The sequence below is a fragment of the Erythrolamprus reginae genome, chromosome 1 (assembly GCF_031021105.1).
Source record: "Erythrolamprus reginae isolate rEryReg1 chromosome 1, rEryReg1.hap1, whole genome shotgun sequence".
In the NCBI taxonomy this organism is placed as follows: Eukaryota; Metazoa; Chordata; class Lepidosauria; order Squamata; family Dipsadidae; genus Erythrolamprus; species Erythrolamprus reginae.
In genome coordinates, this window is record NC_091950.1 from 375,189,106 (window position 1) to 375,213,436 (window position 24,331).

General features: G+C 39.9%; 1 protein-coding gene across 1 annotated transcript in view; it reads left to right on the forward strand.

The window, feature by feature from the left end:
* Positions 1-11,620: 11,620 nt before the first annotated feature.
* Positions 11,621-24,331, forward strand: part of BUB1 (BUB1 mitotic checkpoint serine/threonine kinase) — a 62,897-nt gene continuing 50,186 nt past the window's right edge. Inside the window, exons 1-5 of the mRNA XM_070734647.1 lie at positions 11,621-11,715; positions 18,074-18,133; positions 18,980-19,118; positions 19,911-20,107; positions 21,833-21,876. Of these exons, the coding sequence (XP_070590748.1) occupies positions 11,666-11,715; positions 18,074-18,133; positions 18,980-19,118; positions 19,911-20,107; positions 21,833-21,876 (490 nt within the window). The 5' untranslated portion in view covers positions 11,621-11,665. The remainder of the gene's footprint in view (positions 11,716-18,073; positions 18,134-18,979; positions 19,119-19,910; positions 20,108-21,832; positions 21,877-24,331) is intronic.

The window sequence follows — 24,331 nt, forward strand, 5'->3', positions numbered from 1 at the left end:
TTCTTGTAATTGAAGTCTCTTTATCCATGGTTTGCACTCTGAAACAATAGAAACAGGTCTTGGCTTTCTTCGGTAGTCCAGGTGCTGAAATGTCCCACTGTGTATTTCATTCTCTATTTTCATAGCTGAATATGCCCAGCTCCTTCGGTCTTCCTTGATAGAACTAGGGTTCCGGTCTCCTGATTCTCTTCAGTATCAAAGGTTCCATTGTTCTGAACCTTTCTTAAAACGAGGCACAATATTTGTGGTGGGATCTAATGAATGCCCCGATATAGTGGAGTGATTCTTTCCTGTAACTGGAAATGATGCCCATTTTTTAAGTTAAAAAACAAAACAAAAACAAATGCTGCATTTTATCAAACTCTGGAAGTTTCCTGAAATTGGAATATACAGTACAAAATTTTAAACTATTCTTTAAAAAGCACTTAAAATGTTTTAAATGTTTCTAAACAGCATTTTTTTTGCATTCCTGTGCTACTGTCAATTATAGTGCAAATAAGGCAAGTGAACATTGAAGACAACCATTAGGAATTAGGAATCCTTAATGCAGTGTTTTCCAACCTTGGCCACTTGAAGATATTTGGACTTCAACTCCCAGAATTTCCCAGCCAGCTGGGGAATTCTGGGAGTTGAAGTCCAGATATCTTCAAGTGGCCAAGGTTGGGAAACACTGCCTTAGTGTACCTGAAGTTCCCATGTCCAGGAAGGTTTGCCCAAATGCTTCAGTGATATTGAAAGAAGGAATGTGTAGGAGAGGCTGGCACTTTGAAAGGGACTGGCTTGTGTAATCATTGAAGGCCGTGTCATTCATTCATTCATTCATTCATGCATTCATTCATGCATTCATTCATTCATTCATTCATTCATTTATTAGATTTGTATGCCGCCCCTCTCTGTAGACTCGGAGTATAATGGAGTACAGTGTTCCCTCGATTTTCGCGGGTTCGAACTTCACGAAATGTCTATACCACGGTTTTTCAAAAATATTAATTAAAAAAATACTTCGTGGGTTTTTTCCCCTATACCATGGTTTTTCCCGCCCGATGACATCATATGTCATCGCCAAACTTTCGTCTGCCTTTAATAAATATTTTTTTAAATAAACTTTAATAAATAAACATGGTGAGTAATAATCTAAATGGTTGCTAAGGGAATGGGAAATTGCAATTTAGGGGTTTAAAGTTTTAAGGGAAGGTTTGTGATACTGTTCATAGCCAAAAATAGTGTATTTACTTCCGCATCTCTACTTCGCGGAATTTTGACTTTTGCGGGCAGTCTCGGAACGCATCCCTCGCGAAAATCGAGGGAACACTGTATTGCATATCCAGCTACTACTACTACTACTATGAAATAAAACTTTTAAATTCCCGTTTTGAGATTAATTTTTGGAAAGATGGATGGTCAGCAATTGTTTTAGCTGGCAATGTGAAACTGTATTCTCTCAAGAAATCGTTGATTTGACTATGTGCTATCAAAGTTTGTTTTAATCACAATGACGGATTTTGTTCCAAATGATCCATCCCTAATCTGTTCTTCCAAGTCTCCCAATAGGGCACTCATTGTTACTATAACTAAGCCCATCCACCCTGTTGCTGGTCATCCACTTCTTTTGTTTCCCTGTACCTTTCCCAGCATTAGTGTCTTCTCCAGACACCTGGGTATTTGCATATTTCCAAAGTAAGATTATTTGAGCTTGGTCATTTGTGCCTTTAATGACAATGCTGGGCTGATTTGTTTGATGATACATCAATTAGTTTTCTTGGCTGTTCACAATTTATTTGAAAGTCTTCTCCAAAATTCAAGTGTCAATATTCTCCAGGACCGCCTTCTGCCGCATGAATCCCAGCAACCGAGAAGTCCCACAGAGTTGGCCTTCTCAGGGTCCCGTCGACTAAACAATGTCATCTGGCATGTCCCAGGGGAAGAGCCTTCTCTGTGGCAGCCCCAACTCTCTGGAACCAGCTCCCCCCGGAGATTAGAACTGCCCCCACCCTCCTTGCATTCCGTAAACTCCTTAAAACTCACCTCTGCCATCAGGCATGGGGGAATTGAGGCATTCCACCCCCCCTCTCCCTCGGGCCTATACTATTTATGTAGGGTATGTCTGTGTGTATGTCTGGTTTAACAATGGGGTTTTTAAATGTTTTTAAAATTTATTGGATTTGTCATGAATTGTTTAATTGTATGCTGTGAGCTGCCCCGAGTCTGCGGAGAGGGGCGGCATACAAATGTAATAAATAATAATAATAATAATAATAATAATAATAATAATAATTCCTATCCTGCTTCCTAAAGTCCAACTTTGGCTTCCATATATTTTCTAAGAGTTATGCTCTTAATTTCTTGTATTTTCCTGTTATGCATTAACCTTCCAATGACACACATATGCTCCCCAGTTCGGCTTATGATCACTCATGGTTCTGGGACATTTATATACTGCTCAAAAAAATAAAGAGAACATTCAAATAATACATTGAATGAATGAAATATTCTCATTGAATACTTATTCTGTATAAAGTTGAATGTGCACAAAAGCATGTGAAATTGATTGTCAATCAGTGTTGCTTCCTAAGTGGACAGTTTGATTTCTCAGAAGTTTGATTTACTTGGAGTTATATTGTTTTGTTTAAGTGTTCCCTTTATTTTTTTTGAGCAGTGTATTTGTCTTCATTTACCCACTTGCATAGATACAGACCTGTAAAAATGCCATGCTTAAATCACTTTCAACCAAACACTGAGGCACAACTGGTTGTTTAGAGTAGATGAAGCAATACTTATTTGATGGAGGCATGTTTGATGATGGGAAATATGTACAATACACCCAAAAGCATTCAGGAAGCAAAATATTGCCCAGTGAATCATATCTCATATGATTAGGAGACCAAATAGCATGTACTTGCCCTTTCACCCTATCAAAATGTGATGAAACTTATAGTCCAATGCAGAGGTCTCCAACCTTGGCAACTTTAACACTTGTGGACTTTAACTCCTAGAATTCCTCAGCCACCCAGGAATTCTGGGAGTTGAAGTACACGAGTCTTAAAATTGCCAAGGTTGGAGAGTCCTGGTCTAGTGTAGTCAGAGAGCAGTGAACTGATTTAACCAAAGACAGAAGGCAAGACCTGTTTTCAAATTTAATGCTGAAATATAACTTCATTAGGACACATCAGTGTTTCTCAACCTTAAGTTTAAGGAATGTGGACTTTACTTCCTAGGATTCCCCATCCAACATACTGGTTGGCGAATTCTGGAAGTTGAAGTCCACACTTAATAAAGTTGTTGAGGTTGAGAACCCATACCACATCTCAGACATCAACACCCTTGAAAATGTCCAAAGATATTTCACCAGAAGAGCCCTTCACTCCTCCACTCGAAACAGAATACCCTACGAAAGTAGACTAACAATCCTGGGTCTAGAAAGCCTAGAAGTACGGCGCCTAAAACACGATTTGAGTATTGCCCACAAGATCATATGCTGCAATGTCCTACTGGTCAATGACTACTTCAGCTTCAACCGCAACAACACAAGAGCACGCAACAGATTCAAACTTAATACGAACTGCTCCAAACTTGACTGTAAAAAATATGATTTCAACAATCAAGTTATCAAAGCGTGGAACTCATTACCAGACTCAATTGTGTCAACCCCTAACCCCCAACATTTCTCCCTTAGACTCTCCACGATTGACCTCTCCAGGTTCCTAAGAGGCCAGTAAGGGGCGTACATAAGTGCACTGGTGTGACTTTCGTCCCCTGTCCAATTGTCTTTCCTTTCTTTCATCTATCATATATATTCTCTTTCTTTCATATATCCTCTCCTCTAAGTTCACTTTTACCCTTACATATATTACTACATGTCTTTTTTTCTTCCTATGTATTTGTGTATTGGACAAAATGAATAAAATAAATAAATAAAATGACAAATACCTGATGCAAGAGTAGTGGTGTATATTTGTGAGGGAGAAAGGCAGAGTGGGGAAAGAGACAGAGAGAGAGAAAGATGATTTGGAAACTTGCAAAAGAAATACACCACCTACACTTTAAGAAATATTTGCGGTGTAGGTGGAAGTTCTGAAATGAGTCTTCTCTAAAGAGCAGTTCTGGGGATACCTTTTATCAGGAAGATAACAACAAAAGAAGAGAATAGAATATCAGCAGAGACAATTGCAAAGGTTTCCTCAAGGCTTCAGAGTTCCTTGTTTTAAAGAAAAAAGGAAAAGATTGCCTGCTCTTCCAAGTTCTCAGATTGAAACTGGATTAATCCAAGTAGACCAAATGGTCAATTCACGTGTAGAACCAAAGACCAAATGGAGCTTTTGTTCTACATGGGGATATTTTATCATTCACCAGCTGTTCTTGTTGTATTTTTTAAAAGTTTATTTGAAATACTTAAAATACTTTGTCATATGTTTGGTCTTGTTTACAACTTGATCAAATCAGACTAATTCAAAGCACTGTGGGTCATAACAAAGCCACATTTTTAGGGTCTCTTCTCAGCTAGCAGCTCTTTCAATCTGTCTGATGTGTATACCTGCAGTGAAAAGTACACTTGGGCCACCCCTCGTACATCACATGTCATTTCCTGTACCATGATGAATGTTCACACAGGAAAATGTAAATCATAAAGCAAGCACCAGAAGACACCCATCCTTTATTTAAGACCCTTTCTGCATGATCACTTCCAGACAAAGAGCTACATCACCAGGAATTTATTTATTAAGCTCAGAGGCCCAACTCTTTATTAGCTGCCATAAGGTTCCCAGGCAGGCCTCTGCATCAGCTTACTTTTAAGATGAAAAGTATACATGGAGAACAGGCTGGCCCTGCCTTTCCCCAAATACTCCATTCTATTCCACCTTGCAATAGCCTGCATCCAGCTATTTTCAGGAAAGCCTACTAAAATAAGGTGACCAGACGTCCTGCTTTTTACCGCGGGACTGTCCTGCGGCGTTTTTAAAAAGTTCTGGTTTTTTAAAAGACATATGTTGGTTGCGTGAAAGACATACGTTGATTGACTCCCTGGATTTCATTGTTTTGGAGTTGCAACGTTCCTTTGATGCTGTGCGATCATGTGGCATCACTGTGGGTCTCTTTGCGCATGCCCAACAGTGCATGAGAGAGAGAGAGAAAGAGAAAGGGAGAGAGAGAGAGAGGGAAAGAGAGAGAGAGAGGGAAAGAGAGAGAAAGGGGGGAAAGAGAGAGGGGGAAGAGAGAGAGAGGGAAAGAGAGGGAAAGAGAGAGAGAGAAGGAAAGAGAGAGGGGGGGGGAAAGAGAGAGGGGGAAGAGAGAGAGAGAGAGGGAGAGAGAGAGAGAGTGGGAAAGAGAGGGGGGAAAGAGAGAGAGAAAGGGGGAAAGAGAGAGGGGGAAAGAGAGAGAGAGAGGGAAAGAGAGAGAAGGGAAGAGAGGGGGGGAAAGAGAGAGGGGGAAGAGAGAGAGAGGGGGAGAGAGAGAGTGGGAAAGAGAGGGGGGAAAGAGAGAGGGGGAAAGAGAGAGAGAGAGGGAAAGAGAGAGAAGGGAAGAGAGGGGGGGAAAGAGAGAGGGGGAAGAGAGAGAGAGGGGGAGAGAGAGAGTGGGAAAGAGAGGGGGGAAAGAGAGAGAGGGGGGGAAAGAGAGAGGGGGAAAGAGAGAGGGGGAAAGAGAGAGAGAGAGGGAAAGAGAGAGAGGGGGGGAAAGAGAGAAAGGGAGAGAGAGAGGGGGAAAGAGAGAAAGGGAGAGAGAGAGGGAAAGAGAGAGAGAGAGAAGGAAAGAGAGAGAGAGGGAGAGAGAGAGAGGGAAAGAGAGAGAGAGAGGGAAAGAGAGAGAGAGAGGGAAAGAGAGAGAGAGAGGGAAAGAGAGAGATGGAAAGAGAGAGAGAGATGGAAAGAGAGAGAGAGATGGAAAGAGAGAGGAGGGGGAAGAGAGAGAGGGGGGGGAGGGAGAGACTCCTATCCGGCATTCCAATATAATAAGAAACCATGAAAGCAGAACAGGTAAGCTATTTTGCCCTCTCCCCTTTTCTTACTGCAGTTTCTACCACAATAAAAGGGCTGGAAAAGCCTGTAGAGATTTTCCAGTCTTTGTGCCCCCCTCCCCACCGTCAGGCATGGGGGAACTGAAACATCTTCCCCTGGGCATGTCTAATTTATGTATGGTATGCTTGTGTGTATGTCTGTTAGTATATGGGGTCTTTTTAAAATCTTTAATATTTTAAATTGTCAGATTATTTATGATTTGTTTCCACGTGTTGTGAGCCGCCCCGAGTCTTCGGAGAGGGGCGGCATACAAATCTAAGTAATAAATAAATAAATAAATAAAACGGTGTCCCGCTACACCGAATTTATAATCTGGTTGCTTTATCCTAAGAACATCTCATTTGTAAACATTGAAGATGCTTTACATTGGCTGATCACCCTTGTAATCTGTAGTTAGTGAAGGGCTACCAAAATTTTTACTACCACACTGTGGGTGTGGCTTATGCAGGATGCCCTGCATTTTCTTTCATCTTTCAATGCAAATTGGGTGTTCTGGGGTGGAGCTCCATTTTCGCTACCCCATCCGGGCAGTAGCACCCCCCTGCCTGTAGTGTTACTTTAGCTACATTAAAAATAGTTAAAAATGAAGCGTCATTTTGGCTCGTTCTGTTTTAGCCCAGATTTCCCCCTAAAAACTCAGTTCGATAAACATGATGCTGTCTCAGCCAGGTACCCCATGATAGTGATGGCTAACCTTTTTGTTTTCATGTGCCACAAGCACGCATTCACAAGCGCGACAGCACAAACCCATAATGCAATGTGTGTGCAACCCCCTGCCCCCATTCTTGCCCATGCGACCCCTGTGCTCCCCTGACTCCTGCGATACATGTGGACTCCACGCATGTGTGCATGCCCTCATGCATGCATGTCAGAGACCCCAAAATCAGTGGTGGAACTGAGCTGGGCTGACAGCTCACGTGCCTATAGAGAGGACTCTGCGTGCTACCTGTGGAATGCGAGCCATCATAGCCCTGTGTGAATATGATAAAAGAGAATGATATGCTCATACATTGGGCTGACCACTGGTTTTCCCTACCACAGTTTATTGGCTCTATTTCACATATACATTAAGATATAAAGTATGTTTTTGTTCTGTCGGGCTCTCTGGTAGACTCCTCCCAAAAATTTACAGGTACAAATTTCAGACACACACACGTTTGAAAATTCAAAACAATGTTCTTTATAATGAAAATTCACTTAAACTAAGCCCTCTTTTGGTATAGCAAAGAGCACTCGTCTCCAAACAAACTGGTAATTTGTACAAGTCCCTTATCAGTTCTGTGATACTTAGCTTGCAGCTGTGAGGCAATTCACAGTCCTTCTTTCACAAAGTGAAACACACTTTGCTCTGGTTTAGTTTCAAAGCGGGGAAAAATCAGCACAAAAAAGTCAAAGTCAGTAAAGCAGTCACGAAACACAACGATCAGATAATCCTCCACAATGGCCAAACCCACAGGCTGCTATTTATAGCAGCCTCACTAATTACCACAGCCCACCCAACCACAGGTGGCCTCATTTTCTTTGATAATAATCTCTCAGTTGTTGTTGCCTATGCATCGCTCTCCGCATGTGTGGCTGTATCATTAACTCTTGTTCTGAATCCAAGGAGGAGCTAGATAATTGATCTCCTTCTGAGCTGTCTGCCACACTCTCCTCCTCCCTGTCACTCATGCCTTCTTGGTCAGAGGAGCCTTCATCATCAGATTCCACCGGGGGGGGGGCAAAACAGACCTGCAGCATTTGGATGTCTCCCCCACATCCACAGTCCTTGGGGCAGGAGCTGGGCCAGAGCTAACCACAACAGTTTTTAGTAACCACAATGTCTCAGCTTATGAAATCATGGAATTGTGGAGCGTGGGGGGGGGGACCACAAGAGTTGGATAGGTCAATTCTCCACAGTGCTCAGGAAAATCAATTAAACTCTCCTTGAGAGGTAACTGTCTATCCTCTTTTTAAAAACCAACCAGGTAGAGTGTTCCATTGTTCTACGTATTTTACCATCAGAAAGTTTTCAATAGTTAGAGAAAATAAGTTAGAACACTTCGTCAGTGGAACAGCTTGCCTCCAAAAGTTGTGAATGTTCCAACACTGGAAGTTTTTAATATGTTGGATACTCATTTATTTAAAGTGGTGTAGGGTTTCCTGCCTAGGCAGGGGATTTGATTAGAAGACCTCCAAAGACCCTTCCAACTCTGTTGTTGTTGTTGTTGTTACATCTTTTAATTCATTAAACATGAAACTCAGTCAACTGAGTCACAAATACCACTGACTGTTGTTAATTGTTGATACGGGCTGCTGCCAGAGTCCTAGGTATCAACTAAGTATATTATTATTATTATTATTATTATTATTATTATTATTATTATTATACTACTACTGTAGTAGTAATATTCTTTATATGTAACAAGCTACAACATATACAGTACAGTGGTACCTCTACCTAAGAACACCTCTACTTAAGAACTTTTCTAGATAAGAACTGGGTGTTCAATATGTTTTTGCCTCTTCTCAAGAACCATTTTCCACTTATAAACCCGAACCTCCGAAACTGTAATCGGAAAAGGCAAGGAGAAGCCTCCGTGGGGCCTCTCTAGGAATCTCTTGGAAGGAAACAGGGCTGGAAAAGGTGGGGAGAAGCCTCTGTAGGAATCTCCTGGGAGGAAACAGGGCCTCTATCCTCCCTGCGGTTTCCCTAATCGCACGCAACTGCTTCGTCTTACAAACTTGTCTACTTAAGAAACTGGTCATGGAACAAATTAAGTTTGTAAGTAGAGGTACCACTGTACTTACTATTCATATACTACCCTAGGCCAAAGCCAAACAAAATCTCAAGTTCTAATACATAATTTTATGATATGGGAATTGACACATGCTTGCAAGGGACCATGGTCAGATGAAGATGAGAATATCATATGCAAAAAATTAATATATATTTGCCAGCTAAGAAGAAGATATCTTGTAGCCAGTTTTATAGTCAATCTTGGCATGGCTCACTTGGCATACAGTTCACTAATCTTGGGCCAAACATTCCTTCCTAGCCCTAGAAAGTTGGTTGGTTGGTTGGTTGGTTGGATGGACGGACAAACAAACAAACAAACAAATGAAAGAAAGAAAGAAACAAGAAAACAAGAAAATTATCTTGAAATCTTGCCAAAGAAATTATACAGACTTGTCCAGGCAGTCAGTAGGAGTCAATCCTGAGGCACCTCTCACAAAAAATTGCTATTACAGGTAGTCCTTGTTTTGTGACTCTCTCGTTTAGCAACCATTCATAGTTATAATGCTGATGAACACATAGTTTTATGACCACATTTCTGACCTTTATAGATCTATAAAACAAAGGTAAATTAAAGTAATATCATAAGCGTAGTCACAATTTCATTAAGCAACAACTTCACTTAACCACTGGGTTGCTGTGATCCCAAATGTGGTCACTAAACAAGGACTATCTGTATATTAGACCAAACATTTGATGCTATGTTTTAAAGATTTTTCTTGACAGTAAATTTGCCAAACACAGTTTCTTTAAACAAACAAGAAAAGAATTAGAATACAAGCAAGAAAAGAATTGGAATACAAGCTGCATACTGTATTTTTGGACGGATGTCATTCTGCAGTAATGAATGTATTGATTTTAAGCCTGAAACACCATAACATTTATTTTCTTATTTTCATGTTGCCTATTTGTGGTCTGTTTTCCTTATCAACTACGTACACAAGTAAAAAATAATAAACATTTACCTGGGAATAATTTCCTCTGAAACTTAGTATGAACCTGTATAGAATCACAATAAGAACCAGTTTGGTGTAGTAGTTAAGGCATCAGACTAGAAACTGGAAGACTGGGAGTTCTTACCCAGCCTTAAGTACAAAGCCAGGTGGGTGACTTCTGACTAGTCAGTTTCTCTTAAATGTAGGCAGGAGACAAGGGTGAACCACTTCTGAAAAACCTTGCCAAGAAAGTTGCAGGAACATGGCCAGGCCCTCTTCAAGGATTGGACATGATTGGAAGAAGAAAAAGTGCATTGTAAAATGTCAGCAAGCATCTTATATTTAGGATTGATTTTCTGTTGCTAATGGAAGACCTATTTCTAATTTTCAACAGGCTAATTCATCCAGAGGGTCAAGCTTTTTAAATTTGTTTACAAATTTGTTAACAAACTTCCAGCAGACGTGGTTGGTAAATCCACAGCAACTTAATTTAAACATGCCTGGGATAAACATATATCCATCCTAAGATAAAATACAGGAAATAGTATAAGGGCAGACTAGATGGACCATGAGGTCTTTTTCTGCCTTCAATCTTCTATGTTTCTATGTTAAGAAACGGGCTTGGCTTTTGTCTGTCTGCCTGTGTGTCTTTTGTAGAAAAAAAATTACTATTTGCTACCCTCTTCTGGAATGGTTTAATAGTCAAATTTCAGAAAATAACAATAACAATAGTAAAAAAAAACCCTATCAGGGGACCTTAGCAACAAAGAAATATATTCCTTGGCATAGCTTAAAAGTGAGAGTTCATTTAGTGCAAATCTGTAAGTAATAATGACAAGGGTGATGACTTTTTATTTATTTATTTTATTTATTTGTCAAAACATGTACGAGATAGTAGGTGTTTGTACAACAAGAACAGTTTTTCCCGAACGCCATCACTCTACTAAACAAATAATTCCCTCAACACTGTCAGACTTTTTGCTAAATCTGCACTTCTATTCTACTAGTTTTTTCTCATCATTCCTATCACCCATTTTCTCCCACCTGGGACTGTATGATTGCAACTTGTTGCTTCTATCCTAAGATTTTTATTAATATTGTTTCTTCATTGCTTATTTGATCCTTATGACAATCATTAAGTGTTGTACCACATGATTCTTGACAAATGCATCTTTTTCTTTTATGTACACTGAGAGCATCTGCACCAAGACAAATTCGTTGTGTGTCCAATCACACTTGGCCAATAAAATTCTATTCTATTCTATTCTATAAACATAGGCAAATAAATACAAATAAATGAGGACAATAAGACAGTAGGCAGTGGTGGGCTTATGCATGCCCCTTATTGAGATTATTATCAACCCTTTTTATTGAGAAATAAGAGAAAGGAACGTATATATAATACATCCACCTACAAATACAGACATTCACACAGGAACTAGGGAAAGAATGGGGAAAGGTGCTAGGCTTAACAAAGCCCTCACACGTATCCACAAATGTGCGTGCAGATGCAATGTAAACATTTGCAAGGATCAGACATAGTTTGCACGAGTGTGCAGCTCCTTTTTAAAGGATCTACTTCTATATTTCGTTAAGAATTCAATTAAAACGTGAGTTTATATTTCCCTCTCTCGGTTGAGTGGGCCAGGCAAAGCGTTAGACTCGGTGTTAGAAAGACGGATTCTGCCTTTGCTTTCCTGCCACGTACATGGCGGTGTTCAAATTACAACTGGATGTTTACAGTTGTAATTACAACAGCGCCGCGATCTTCTCCTTCCACGCTCTCTGTGAAGGAACTAGGAGCTTTTAATAAACCAAAGGACCAAGCGGTCTTCCTGATTGGTTGCTCTTCCTGGGACATCGGCCAATCATCGTAAGACCAGAGCTCCTGTGCGTCTGCGCGGGACGATTTGAATTATTCTGTATGCTTCCTGCCAGTTACGATGGAAGCCGTCTGCTCGGAGGCCAAGATGAACTTCTCAGCTTGCGCCCGGTGAGTAACTGGGAGGGCGAAGCGATCTCACTTCCCGTGGATTTTTGGCCGAACGAATGTCTGCCGTACTCTCTTGCGTACTCCTGCGACGGTCAACCAAGGCTAGCAATAGTTTGCCTCCCTCGTATCTTACTCAGACTTCAAGAGACGAGTTATAATTGTGATGGCGGCGTGGGAGTTATCTTTTTGCATGGGAATTGCCCTCTGTAGTGTAGTCGTTACATGCACTTAGGAACCTGCAAGTGGAAGGGAGTACAGCAATTTCAGGCTGCAATATATATGCATTTATATAAATGCAACACAAACCTGCTAAACATCTCAGTTCTTCTGTTTCTGGAAGACCAGCAATGAGGGGAGAGCAACCCTTGAACAATTGTTTTAGCTGTAGCACCAAGTCTATATAGGGTCATCCCTAGGGATAGTAATGTTTTGCTCTTGATCTTAGTTGTGGGATAACTGGAGTTAGTTAGGTTTTTTGGGGGCGGGGAGTTTAAGTTTTATTGGATTTATAGGCTGCCCAACTCCCCACAGACTCTGGGCCTCCTACAGAGATAAAAAGTATACAACAATAATAATACAATAATAATAATAATAATAATAATTTATTAGAGTTATATGCTGCCCCTCACCGAAGACTCAGGGCGTCTCACAACATAACAGCAATACAATATAAATACAAATCTAATGTTAAAAAGTTTAAAAAACTAATTTAAAATACATTGTTATAAAAAACTTATCTGCTACACAATCATACACACTCAGTCCGACTGAACATAAACATAATAAAGGTCAGTGAAAAAAGGAGGGGGGGAGATTAATCCCCCCACTCCTGGCGGCAAAGGTGAGTCTTCAACATTTTATGGAAGGTGAGGAGAGTAGGGGCAGTTCGAATCTCTGGGGGAGGGGAGTTGATTCCAGAGGGCCGGGGCCGCCACAGAGAAGGCTCTTCCCCTGGGTCCCGCCAGACGGCATTGTTTTGTTGATGGGACCCAGAGAAGGCCAACTCTGTGGGACCTACTCGGCCGCTGGGATTCATGCGGCAGAAGGCGGTCTCGTAGGTACTCTGGTCCGATGCCATGTATGCTTTATATCCAAATCCAAACAAAACAATAAAAATAATCATCACTTCTGGGCCGGAGCAGAAAAGAAGTCAGTTATAGTTTGGGTTTTGTTTACCTGGGCTTTGGCTGGGTTTTTTTTCCTTAATGTTGTCTGTTAACAGTTTATTTTATTTAAATTTGCACACAAACACACATTATGGTATATAATATTTGCTTGTTAACATTATAGCTTAATATTGTCCTGCTGAGCCAAAAGATGTTTTAAGAACATAATATGTAATTTTACTTCAATTAACAACCTTGGCTATATAGTGGCCGTTTGATTCTATGTGAGAGGATTCTGATGTGGAAATTGATCCACATTGATGGGCTTCTTTTGACTTTTCAACTCTCTCATCTGAGGTTCTTTTGCTTTGGTCTTCATTGCTTTCAGTGGAAGCATACTGTTTTGTAGTTAGGAATCTTTAGGAAATCATAATTGGAGGGAGGTGTCTGTTATTTAGAAAGCTATTTATTATTATCATTGGCCAGGGTTGTGCCTTTTCTTTGTCTGACTTTTGTATTTAATTATTATTATTATTATTTATTATTATTTATTAGATTTGTATGCCGCCCCTCTCTGTAGACTCATGGCGGCATACAAAGAGCTTGCCATGCAGGGTTTCTTTAATATAGATAGTCTTTGACTAAGAACAGTTTGCTTAATGTCTACCCAAAGTTACAACAGCACTGAAAAAGTGACTTCTGACATTTTTTACATTTTTTGCAGCATCCCCATAGTAATGTGATTTACATTCGCAGGCTTATAAACTGGCTCACATTTCTGACAGTTGTGTCATGTGATCACTTTTTGCAACCTTCTGACAAGCAAAGTCAATGGGGAAGCCAGTTTTGCTTAACAACCATGTTACTAATTTAATAACCTCCGGAATTATTTAACAAATATGGTAAGAAAATTAGTAAAATGGGAGAAGTCTGATTTTTTCACTTAGCAGCATAAATTTTGGGCTCAATTATGGTTGTAAGTTGAAGACTACCTGTAGAGCAGTTACAATGTAAAACAAATTTAAGGGATTGCAATCTTATCATATTGTACAGTACAGAAAGACTATTAGATTTGGGCTGGTGCATTCTGAAATTGGCCCTGATAATACATGAAACATTCCACTCTATGAGAAATTTGTTTTAAATAAGAAATATTAGCTATCGGCCATTTTAGTTTCTTCTGTTTTTGTAGAAGGGTGAAAATAATTTGGTTTAATTATTTTGTGAAAATACTTGGTGATGGAGACAACCTTAAGTTTACTTAAATTGGAAGTAAATATTATGAAACCAGTGGGGTAGAGATGGGTTTAAAAAGTGCTTTATAGAGACCAGGCTTACATTTTCATATACTGTATAGTCATTTGTCTTAAAATTCTGTGAAAAGACTTGGTGATGGAGACAACCTAAAGTTTACTTAAATTGGAAGTAAATCTTATGAAATCAGTGAGAGGTGGCTTTAAAAAGTGTTTTATAAAGATCACACTTACATTTTCACATGTGCAATTGTCTTAAAACATTTCTTTCCTTTTAGCAGGAGTCTTTGGAGAGGGGCGGCATAGAAACCCAGTAATAATAATAAATAAATAAATAAATGTATTTTATTATTTGTTAATTGATAATAAAAAAGAAAACAAGAAGCAGGTACTATCATCAATAATATAATCATCAATAAATCTACACATAAAAATATAGAAATTACTAAGTATAAAGAAAAGCATATATTTACAAACGAAAGGAAATCATACAGCAGTGCAAAATCCTCTCAAATCCTGTTGTCTTATTTTCAAATTAAATATCTCATAGTGTTTGTTACCCATTTCCCTAAATTTATTTGTTTATTTATTTCTTTATTTGCTCAGGATTTTATGTTCTTCATTTTTAGCTGTTTGTTGTTGTTTGGTACTTTTCTATTTTGTATATAACTTTATGTTGGGCATTTTTAGTACTTAAAAGTGTGTACTCACTCCACGTTGGTCTTGCTGTATTGCAGTTTTAATTTGGACTGTATACTGGTCCTGGACCACATAAATAAAGATTTGCTTTATTGTACAGTTGTCCTAGGAGGAATGAGTGAAGAATGTCAGGAGTGTTGGGTCACCCAAAAATATGAAGGTCATTCCAGCTGCCTAGTTAAGGGAAGCAGGGACATGGGGAAATCCTAGAAGAGATTATCATTTTGATGGCAAGGGCAAAGGGGTCACTTTACTGCCTGGAAGAGTGATAAACCACTTTTATATGTTATCAAGAAAACCACATAGGTAGATAAGATAAAGTGATTGATGGATGATGGCCCTCTAAGTTGCATCATATTGGATCACATTGACATGTTACTGAGGGTTTTTTTGAATACTAATGGTATTCAATTTATACTATGATACAGGTGTATGAAAGCCTTTGGGGAATTTAATTGCTGATGTTGCTGTGTAGGAAAAGAAAATTGAAGTTGCAAAGACAGAATTACAATGGGGACATGGAATGCAAGAGGCATTAATGTGGGGAAACGCAGTGAATGATGAATCAACTGCACGTTGACATCTTAGGCATCAGTGAACTGAAATGAATTTTCAGGCAGAATATCATACTGTTTATCATTCAGGACATGAGAAACAAAGATGCTTTTATAGTTGGGAAGGATATAGCAAGGACAATACTTGAGTGAGATTCTACAAGGTGATAGTACAGCTCAGTTATAATAGCAAAGTCGTGCCCAGGAGGGCTGACTATGGAACATCACAAACTGCTCATGTGCAAATTTCAAATCAAACTAAAGCAGGAAAAAGAGGCCAGTCAGTTTCCACGATATAATACTGAGAAGAAGAATAAATTTGAAATTAGACAATGGTAAAAATAATCAGTCAATTTCAAAAGGCAGCTTTATTTGGAACAGTTTACTTCCTGTAACCTTTAAGGGTATAAAACAATGGCGGGTGTCTATCCCAAATTTGGAGAGACTTGATAGGTGGGGAAGAATGGCAAATTTAGTATAAACCTCTGGTTGATTGTGCCGCCAACCATAATAATATATTGAACTTGCATATTTCCTGACTGAAGAACTCTTGAGAGGCTCACAAGCAATCAAACTAATTACCATAAAATCAATAAAATGTAACAAATAATTAATAATAATAATAATTTATTGGATTTGTATGCCACCCCTCTCCGCAGACTCGGGGCGGCTAATAACAATGATAAACACAACATGTACAATCCAATAATAAAAAACAACTGAAAACCCCTATTATAAAATCAGACATACACACAAACATACCATGCATAACTTGTAATGGCCTAGGGGGAAGAGCTATCTCAACTCCCCTATGCCTGGCGGTATAAATGAGTCTTGAGTAGTTTATGAAAGACAGGGAGGGTGGGGGCAGTTCTAATCTCTGGGGGGGAGTTGGTTCCAGAGGGTCGGGGCTGCCACAGAGAAGGCTTTTCCCCTGGGGCCTGCCAAACGACATTGTTTAGTCGACAGGACCCGGAGAAGGCCAACTCTGTGGGACCTTATCGGTCGCTGGGATTCGTGCAGTAGCAGGCGGTTCCGGAGGTAATCTGGTCCAATGCCATGTAGGGCTTTAAAGGTCATGACCAACACTTTGAATTGTGACTGTAACCTGATCGGCAGCCAATGCAAGCCAGAAGTGTTGAAGAAACGTGGGCGAATCTTGGAAGCCCCACTATGGCTCTCACAGTTGCGTTCTGCACACACACACCTCTACCATTTTCAAGGAGAACATAAGAAATTGCTTTAAAGTCCTGAAACTCATTGACAGGTCATCAGAGGAACTGTGGTTTGAACTTAGATAAGTTGTTAAGGATGATTGTGGAAAGAGGCTGCTAAAGTGTGGAATAAACAGAAGAAAGTAAAATAGACGTCAGAACGAAAGTTGCCAAGAAAAGAGAAGACAAAGCCCAATGAAGACAAAGATCTATAAAGGAATTTAACCAAGAATTTAAAGAGTGTTTAGAAGACACAAGAAGCAGTATTTATAACAGCATCTGAAAAGACATCATGGATGAAAACAGACATGGAAAAACCAGAAGAGCCTTCCAAATAATCTCAGAATTCTGAAGGAGGTCCCAACCTCAATTTGGATTCTAAAGAATGCAACAGGCAGATCTTTAGGAGTCTTGTAGTACAGGGGTCTCCAACTCCTGGTCTGTGGCCTATTCAGAATTGGATTAGCAGCAGGCAGGCAGGCAGGCACAGTTTTATTTGTGTTTAGAGATTAGGTTGCATGTGCAACACCCCCCCCCCCTCGCATAGCTAAGGTTGTCTGTGTCCCAGGGTTAGATGAATCTTGCTGGATGATGCAATGAAGGGCAATTTCCTACTGTGGCTGAATAATGGTATATAAATAGACAAATAAATAAACAGTCAACAGTCTTAAGAATATTATAACAATATATTTTTAAAAATGACATGAGTTACAATGATCACTTAGTAGTTTCTCTTTCTCATTGGCATAATAAATAAGCATTATGGGAGCTTATTGATTTTAGGGAAATATTTTTTTCTATTATTTTAGATCTACTTGTTGTGGTTAGCTCTGGCCCAGCTCCTGCCCCAAGGAATGTGGAGGTGGATGTGGGGGAGACATCCACATGCCACAGGCCTGTTTTGCTCCAAGTAGAATCTGCCGATGAAGTCTCCTCTGACCAAGGAAGCAGGAGTGACAGGGAAGAGAGGAGTTTGGCAGACAGCCCAGGAGGAGATTAGTCATCTGTATCATCCCTGGATTCTGAACAAGAATTAATGACACATCCACGCATGCGTAGAGTGATGCATAGGAGACAACAACTGAAGGATTATTACAAGAGAAAATGAGGCCACCTGTGGTTGGGTGGGGCTGCTGTAATTAGTGCTACAGATAAAAGTGCAGCCTGGTGTTTTAGCCTCATGGCAGTTTATCTGATTCATTGTTTTGTCAAGATCGTGGTTTTTGCTATTCAGGATTGTGTGTGTGGACTCTCTGGACTTTAGAATTGGACTCAATTTTCCAGTTATTGGGTGAACAATTGGACTGCATTTAACCTGTGCCTTGCGTGTACCAGAAAATCCCTTTGACATTTAAAAAGGGAGCTGTTTCTGTTTTTCTGTTTATAAAAAATTTTGGGTTTTCCTTTTATCGTGTGGTGTGTGTCTTCCTGGACTAATTACCCTGTAATTACGGGTGGTTGAGACAACCCGGCAGAACATCTACTATATTGAAATTGTTACAAAAGCTGATATGTCTTTGCTTTTTTCACAGAATGTTTGAAACTCATATACAGAATTACAGTGGCAATGATCCACTTGATCCCTGGTACAGGTTGGTCTTTTGTTTGTTACTCTTTAATATAGATCCTTAAATTACTATAAGATAGTATATATAAGATAGTCAAAAAGAGGCGGTGGAAATATTTATTGACCCCTTGCATCCTGAACATATTGTTTCAACTCCTACCCTCAAAATGACACCATAGAGCACTACACACCAAGACAAGTAGACACAAGAACAGTTTTTTCCTGAATGCCATCACTCTGATAAACAAATAATTCCATCATCACTGTCAAACTATTCATTAAGATTGCATTACTATTATTATTTGTCTTATCATTTCTATCACCCATCTCCTCCCACTTATGACTGTATGATTGTAACTTGTTGCTTGCATCCTTATGATTTATATTGATATTGATTGCTTCCTGATTGTTTATTTGTACCCTATGACTATCATCAAGTATGACTGCCCTCACCCTCCTGGCCTTTCGAAAGGCTTTAAAAATTCGGCTTTGCTGGCAGGCTGGGGCCATTGAGCAATACCATTATGCTCCAGCCAGTAGTATGCTAATATTAATGGATGAGTAATGGATGAATGTTCTTTTTAATATTCGGGTTTTTAAATTTTGTATCTTTGTTTTATCTTTGACTTATTTTTGTATGCTGCCCTGAGTCCATGAGGTGAAGAGTGGCCTATAAATTTAAATAATAAATAAATAAGTGTTGTACCTCGTGATTCTTGACAAATGTATTTTTCGTTTATGTACATTGAGAGCATATGCACCAAAGACAAATTCCTTGTGTATCCAATCACACTTGGCCAATAAATAATTCTATTCTATTCTATTCTATTCTATTCTCTATTCTATTCTAATTGACCCATTTTGGTTTTAGGTATTTTCAGTGGCTAGAAGGAATGTCAGAAGTAGAACAAAATTGCCTGTCATCTTTACTGGAGCGGCTTGTGAAAACCTTTCTAAATGATAAGAGGTATCATGATGACGGGAGATTCATCAACTGCTGTGTCAAATTTGTAGGTATATAGGATGTAAACTATGTTCTTAGAACTTTACCATAGAGCAATGAATAAGTAGTGGTATTGTTGACGCTAGAAGTAGATTTTTACAATTCTGGTATTAGGCTTTCTTCACTAAAGAATGTTAGCCAGTTTTTGTTTTAATCATGATTGATTTTTATCTTGTGAGATGTCTTTTATATAAGTTGATATGATGATGGAGTGTAAATATTTTATATTTAAATCAGATCAAAATGGAATTTCATATAAAAAGGTTGTTAATTTTTATGAACCTGTATCTTAGCTTCTCAAGCTCATGCATCCTTTTTCTGCTGCCTTCTCTTGTGTGAACTGAGATACAGGAGAATATTTATTTGACCATTTATGAAGATATTTTCCAACTGTTAAATTGGGGGCAAGTCTCATTCTATGAAAGAATATTAGTTTATCCACATTAGGCAAGATAAACCAGATGAGGCTGTGGCATAAGAGTATGTTTCTTTCTCATTGGGAAAATCTCAGGAAATTCTAACTTAGATATCTAAACATAATCAACAATACTGAATTTTCAGTCTGATCTATTCTGAGTAGATGGACTTATGATTAAATTAAATCTACTGAATTGTGGAAATAACTAATTCTGGCTCCAAAGTCCCATTTTGGAGGAAAAATACTTCGTAACACTTATGGCATGATATTTTGTAAACTGATGATTATTTTTTATTTTGTTTTATAATGTGAGTTTATCACAGTTGAGATAACCACCTTAAAAATAGTATGTTAATGAGCTTGCCTTGTTTTTCCCCTTAGGCTGACTTCATTGATAGTCCAAGTCAGTTTTTTGATTACATGTACAGCCATGGAGTTGGTAACAAATCATCCATTCTGTATATTTGTTGGGCAGAACAACTTAGTGGACAAGGAAATGTGCCTCAGGCACGCATTATTATTCAGAATGGTATCCAAAATGAAGCCCAGCCAATTGAGAAATTACATCAGCAGTATTGGTAGGTTTCTATTGTATGGTCTGTGTTTGATAGCTTATGTCTATTAAGCAAGTTGAGCATAATGACTATTTTATCTAATTAAATAATATTCTGTATTTTTAAAAAAACTGAGGTACCATGATTTTCTTTAATTTCCTACTGAGCTATTATTGTGCCGCACGAATCCCAGCGACCAGTTAGGTCCCACAGAGTTGGCTTTCTCCGGGTCCCGTCGACTAAACAATGTCGTTTGGCGGGACCCAGGGGAAGAGCCTTCCCTGTGGCGGGCCCGACCCTCTGGACCCAGCTCCCCCCGGAGATTAGAACTGCCCCCACCCTCCTTGCTTTTCGTAAACTCTTTAAAACCCACCTCTGCCGTCAGGCATGGGGGAATTGAGACATGTCCCCCAGGCCTATACAGTTTATGCATGGTATGTTTGTGTGTATGTTTGCTTTTAATAGTGATTTTAAAATTATTAGATTTGTTGTACATTGTTTTATTGTTGTTGTGAGCCGCCCCGAGTCTGCGGAGAGGGGCGGCATACAAATCTAATAAATAATAATAATAAAATAATAATAATTTCTTGCTCCATAAAACTGAAGGCAAAAGGGCGATCTTGATGCGCTGTGTGGGCCACAGGCAAACTACCCTCCTGCTCCGGCCCATCAGCTCTTGGTTTCCCACGGCCTATATGAGGCATCCAGATTGCCTGCCTTCCCCCCTGTGCCTCTGTCTCCTGGTGCTGCCGCACTAAAACAAGCCTCCCGCAGTCGGTCGCCACTCCAGTCCACTGACTCGACTTTGCCACAGCCTCCAGATCGTGTGCCTCCCCTGCCTCTGCCTCTGCCTGCTGCTTGATCAAGTAATCAACTCATTTGCTTGATGTGGGCTGCAGCTGCTGTCGCACACTGTTGGCTGGTGCACTTGCCGTCTCCTGTGCTGGCCATACCCATCCCGTTCCCTAGGGCTTATTTTGGGGGTAGGGCTTATATTAGGCATTCTTTAAAAATCAAGTTAGGTCTTATTGTTATGAGCCACCCCGAGTCTCCGGAGAGGGGCGGCATACAAATCTAAATAATAATAATAATAATAATAATATTTGTATTTGTATTTGTATTAATTAGATTTAATAATAATAATAATAATAATAATAATAATAATAATAATAATTATTATTATTATTATTATTATTATTATTATTATTTTCAGGGAAATACGGTATGACTGGTTGTTTAACAATTGTCCAAAGTTAGGATGACTTGGAAAGCACTTTTGACTATCATATTATGTTATGCTCCCTTCCTGAAGTCACATGAATGCATTTCAGGCACTTGGCAACCGGCTGAATTTATGACTTGTTGCAGCATCCCATAGACACAAGACTGCAATGTGTGATATTTTTTCATGGTTTCTGAAGAAAAAAGCCTTCTTGGGGGCTTTTTAAAGTATTTGCTTAACACCTCTGTAATTTGCTTGATTACCATCATAAAAGCAGTAAAAAAAATCAGGTCTGGTCAGATTGATCCCTTGACTTATTACCGCAATGACTTATCAGCAAACTATGGGTCCCAATTGTAGTCATAAGGCAAGTTACATGTACTTGTAAGCTGCCTTTTAAGACCCCTAAAATTAAGTTTTTATTTCTCTTCTAGTTCTTCAATTAAATCTTGTTTAATAAAGAAAAAAATTGAGTTTCTTCTGTTAGATGTTTAGCATTGGTTAAAACATTTTCTCATTAATTTTAGGTTGTTACAGAATAATTTGCCACAGAATGGAATTTCAACTCCAGGTGGGTCTGATTCCATAGATGTTTGCCATGTAATGCAATAATTTGGTTTTAAAAATACTTGATATTTTTCAGCGTTCAGGAAACTATACTTCCTTCAAGACAGCTATAAAATGGTATTATTTTAAAAACTGAGGGGGATCATGTTCACCAACTTTATTTGGACTTTTAGATTTTTCAAAATGGAGTGTTGGATTTAGAGAATTTGTGTGATCTCTTCTAGGGAGAAGAAAATGTTTGTATAATGGTATCAAAAACTTGATGTGTACAAACACTTCAGCAACATATGGCTGCTTTCCTTCTCCAAAATATATTCTGACTATTTTGTTAACAGTTCAACTGTTTTTAAACTCTACGTCTGAAAAATATTATCAAATGCATCTGCTTTCATATGGATTGTGTGTGTATTCAGAAACCATAGACGTTCATTAGCTTTTAATTGGCAAGTGAACATTAAAGTTAAGCCTTAAGTTAGCATGTTGATTGAATCCAATATTGGTATGGGTAAAGTGAGACTGTTGTGTGTGAAGCAGGTAGCGCTGTGCACAGCATTGCTGATAGGCTTTGAAAGCCAAGAAGGATTATAGAAAATAAGAGCTAAGAGAAAAGGTGGAAGGAATTTATGAGCATTAGACCAGGGATTAGCATGGTGGGGTGGGAGGGGGGAATGGATGCACTGGCCAGATACCTGAAGGATTGTCATAAAGAACAAAGCAAGGTTTGTTTTTGTGTCCAAGAAGGCAGAACTTGATCTGATAGCATGAGGTTATGAAGAGATTTCAGCTCGATGTCAGGGAAAAAAGCCCTGGTGATTATTTATTTTGCTCTGGTCTTGAGATTTATAAATGAAGAAGCCAGATAATACTTCAAGATGCTTTGCTATGGATTTCAGACACTGAGCTAAGTGAGCTAAATCGCCTGCAAGGTCACCAGTCTGATGCTGAGGATTAAAACTATCGGTAGGTGTGAGAACTGGACAGGACCAGATATTTTGAGCAGAGAGAAAAGCATATCTAATTCAGAGTGCAGTGATACCTTGTCTTACGAACTTAATTGGTTCCAGTAGAAGGTTCGTAAGGTGAAAACTTCGTAAAACGAAACAATGTTTCCCATAGGAATCAATGGAAAACCGATTAATGCATGCAAGCCGAAAATTTCCCCCACTTTTCAAGCCAAAATTCGGCAAAAGTTCAGGTTCGGGTTCGAAACAGGGACTCCAGGAAAGGATGTCTCCGTGACGTCAAAGCTCTGCCCCTGGAATTCCCTATTGGGATTCACCACCTCCGTTTGCGCCTCCCGACCGGCCTACAGCTCCATGGCTCTTCTGGGAAGGTGACAGCTGGGTGGTGGCGCTTCTCAATGTTCTTCCGAACCTGAACTTTTGCTGAACGTCCGGGTTCGGCGGTCAGGAGAACGCCGAGAAGCGCCCTGGCTGTTTCGGGAGGTGACAGCCAGGTGGCGGTGCTTCTCGGCGTTCTCCCGAACCCAAACCTGAACTTTTGCTGAACTGTTCGGTGTTCGGGAGAACGCCGAGAAGCCCCTGGCTGTTTCGGAAGGTGATAGCCGGGCGACGGCGGCCAGCGGAATGCCCGTTTTTGTGATCCTGGGATTCCCCTCCTGGGATTTCCCTACAGCATCGCAAAAACGCGGGAGTCAGGAGATGGGATTTCCCATGGAGGGGAGCCTCAGGGGAATCCCAGGATCGCAAAAACGGGCGCTTCACTTGCAACGGAAGTCCGGAGGTGGGGCATTCCAGCGGTGGTGGCGGGTTTGTAAGGTGAAAAAAGTTCGTAAGAAGAGGCAAAAAATTTCCAAACCCCGGGTTTGTATCTTGAAATGTTTGTATGACGAGTGGTTCGTATCACGAGGTACCACTGTATATGTCAAAAGAGGGAAACAAGTGGGAGTTGGGCAGAAATAATTTATTTTTGTGGAAGCTTAATGTATGAGAACAGGCATGACATTTAATGTATAAGATGCATTGCATTCATAGAAGGTAACTTTTTTCCCTTCAATATTGCAGTGCAGAGCAGGCTGCCTGGGAAAGCAGGATACCATTTGAGAAAGGCTTTAGGGCAGTGATGGCGAACCTTTTTTTCCTCAGGTGCCGAAAGAGAGTGTGCGTGTGCTATTGGGCATGCGCGAGTCTCACACCCATAATTCAATGCCTCGGGAGGGTGAAAACAGCTTCCCCTGGCCCCGGGAGACCCTCTGGAGGCCAGAAAAAGCCTGTCTCCCAACTTCTGTTGGGCCGAGTAGGCTTGTGTTTCGCCCTCCCCAGGCTCCAAAGGCTTCCCTAGAGCCGGGGGTGGGTAAAAATGCCCTCCCGCATCCCCTGGAAGCTCTCTGGAAGCCAAAAACACCCTCGCAGAGCCTCTGTGCAAGCCAAAAATCAGTTGGCTGGCACACACATGCACGTTGGAACTGAGCTAGGGCAACGGCTCACGTGCCAGCAGAT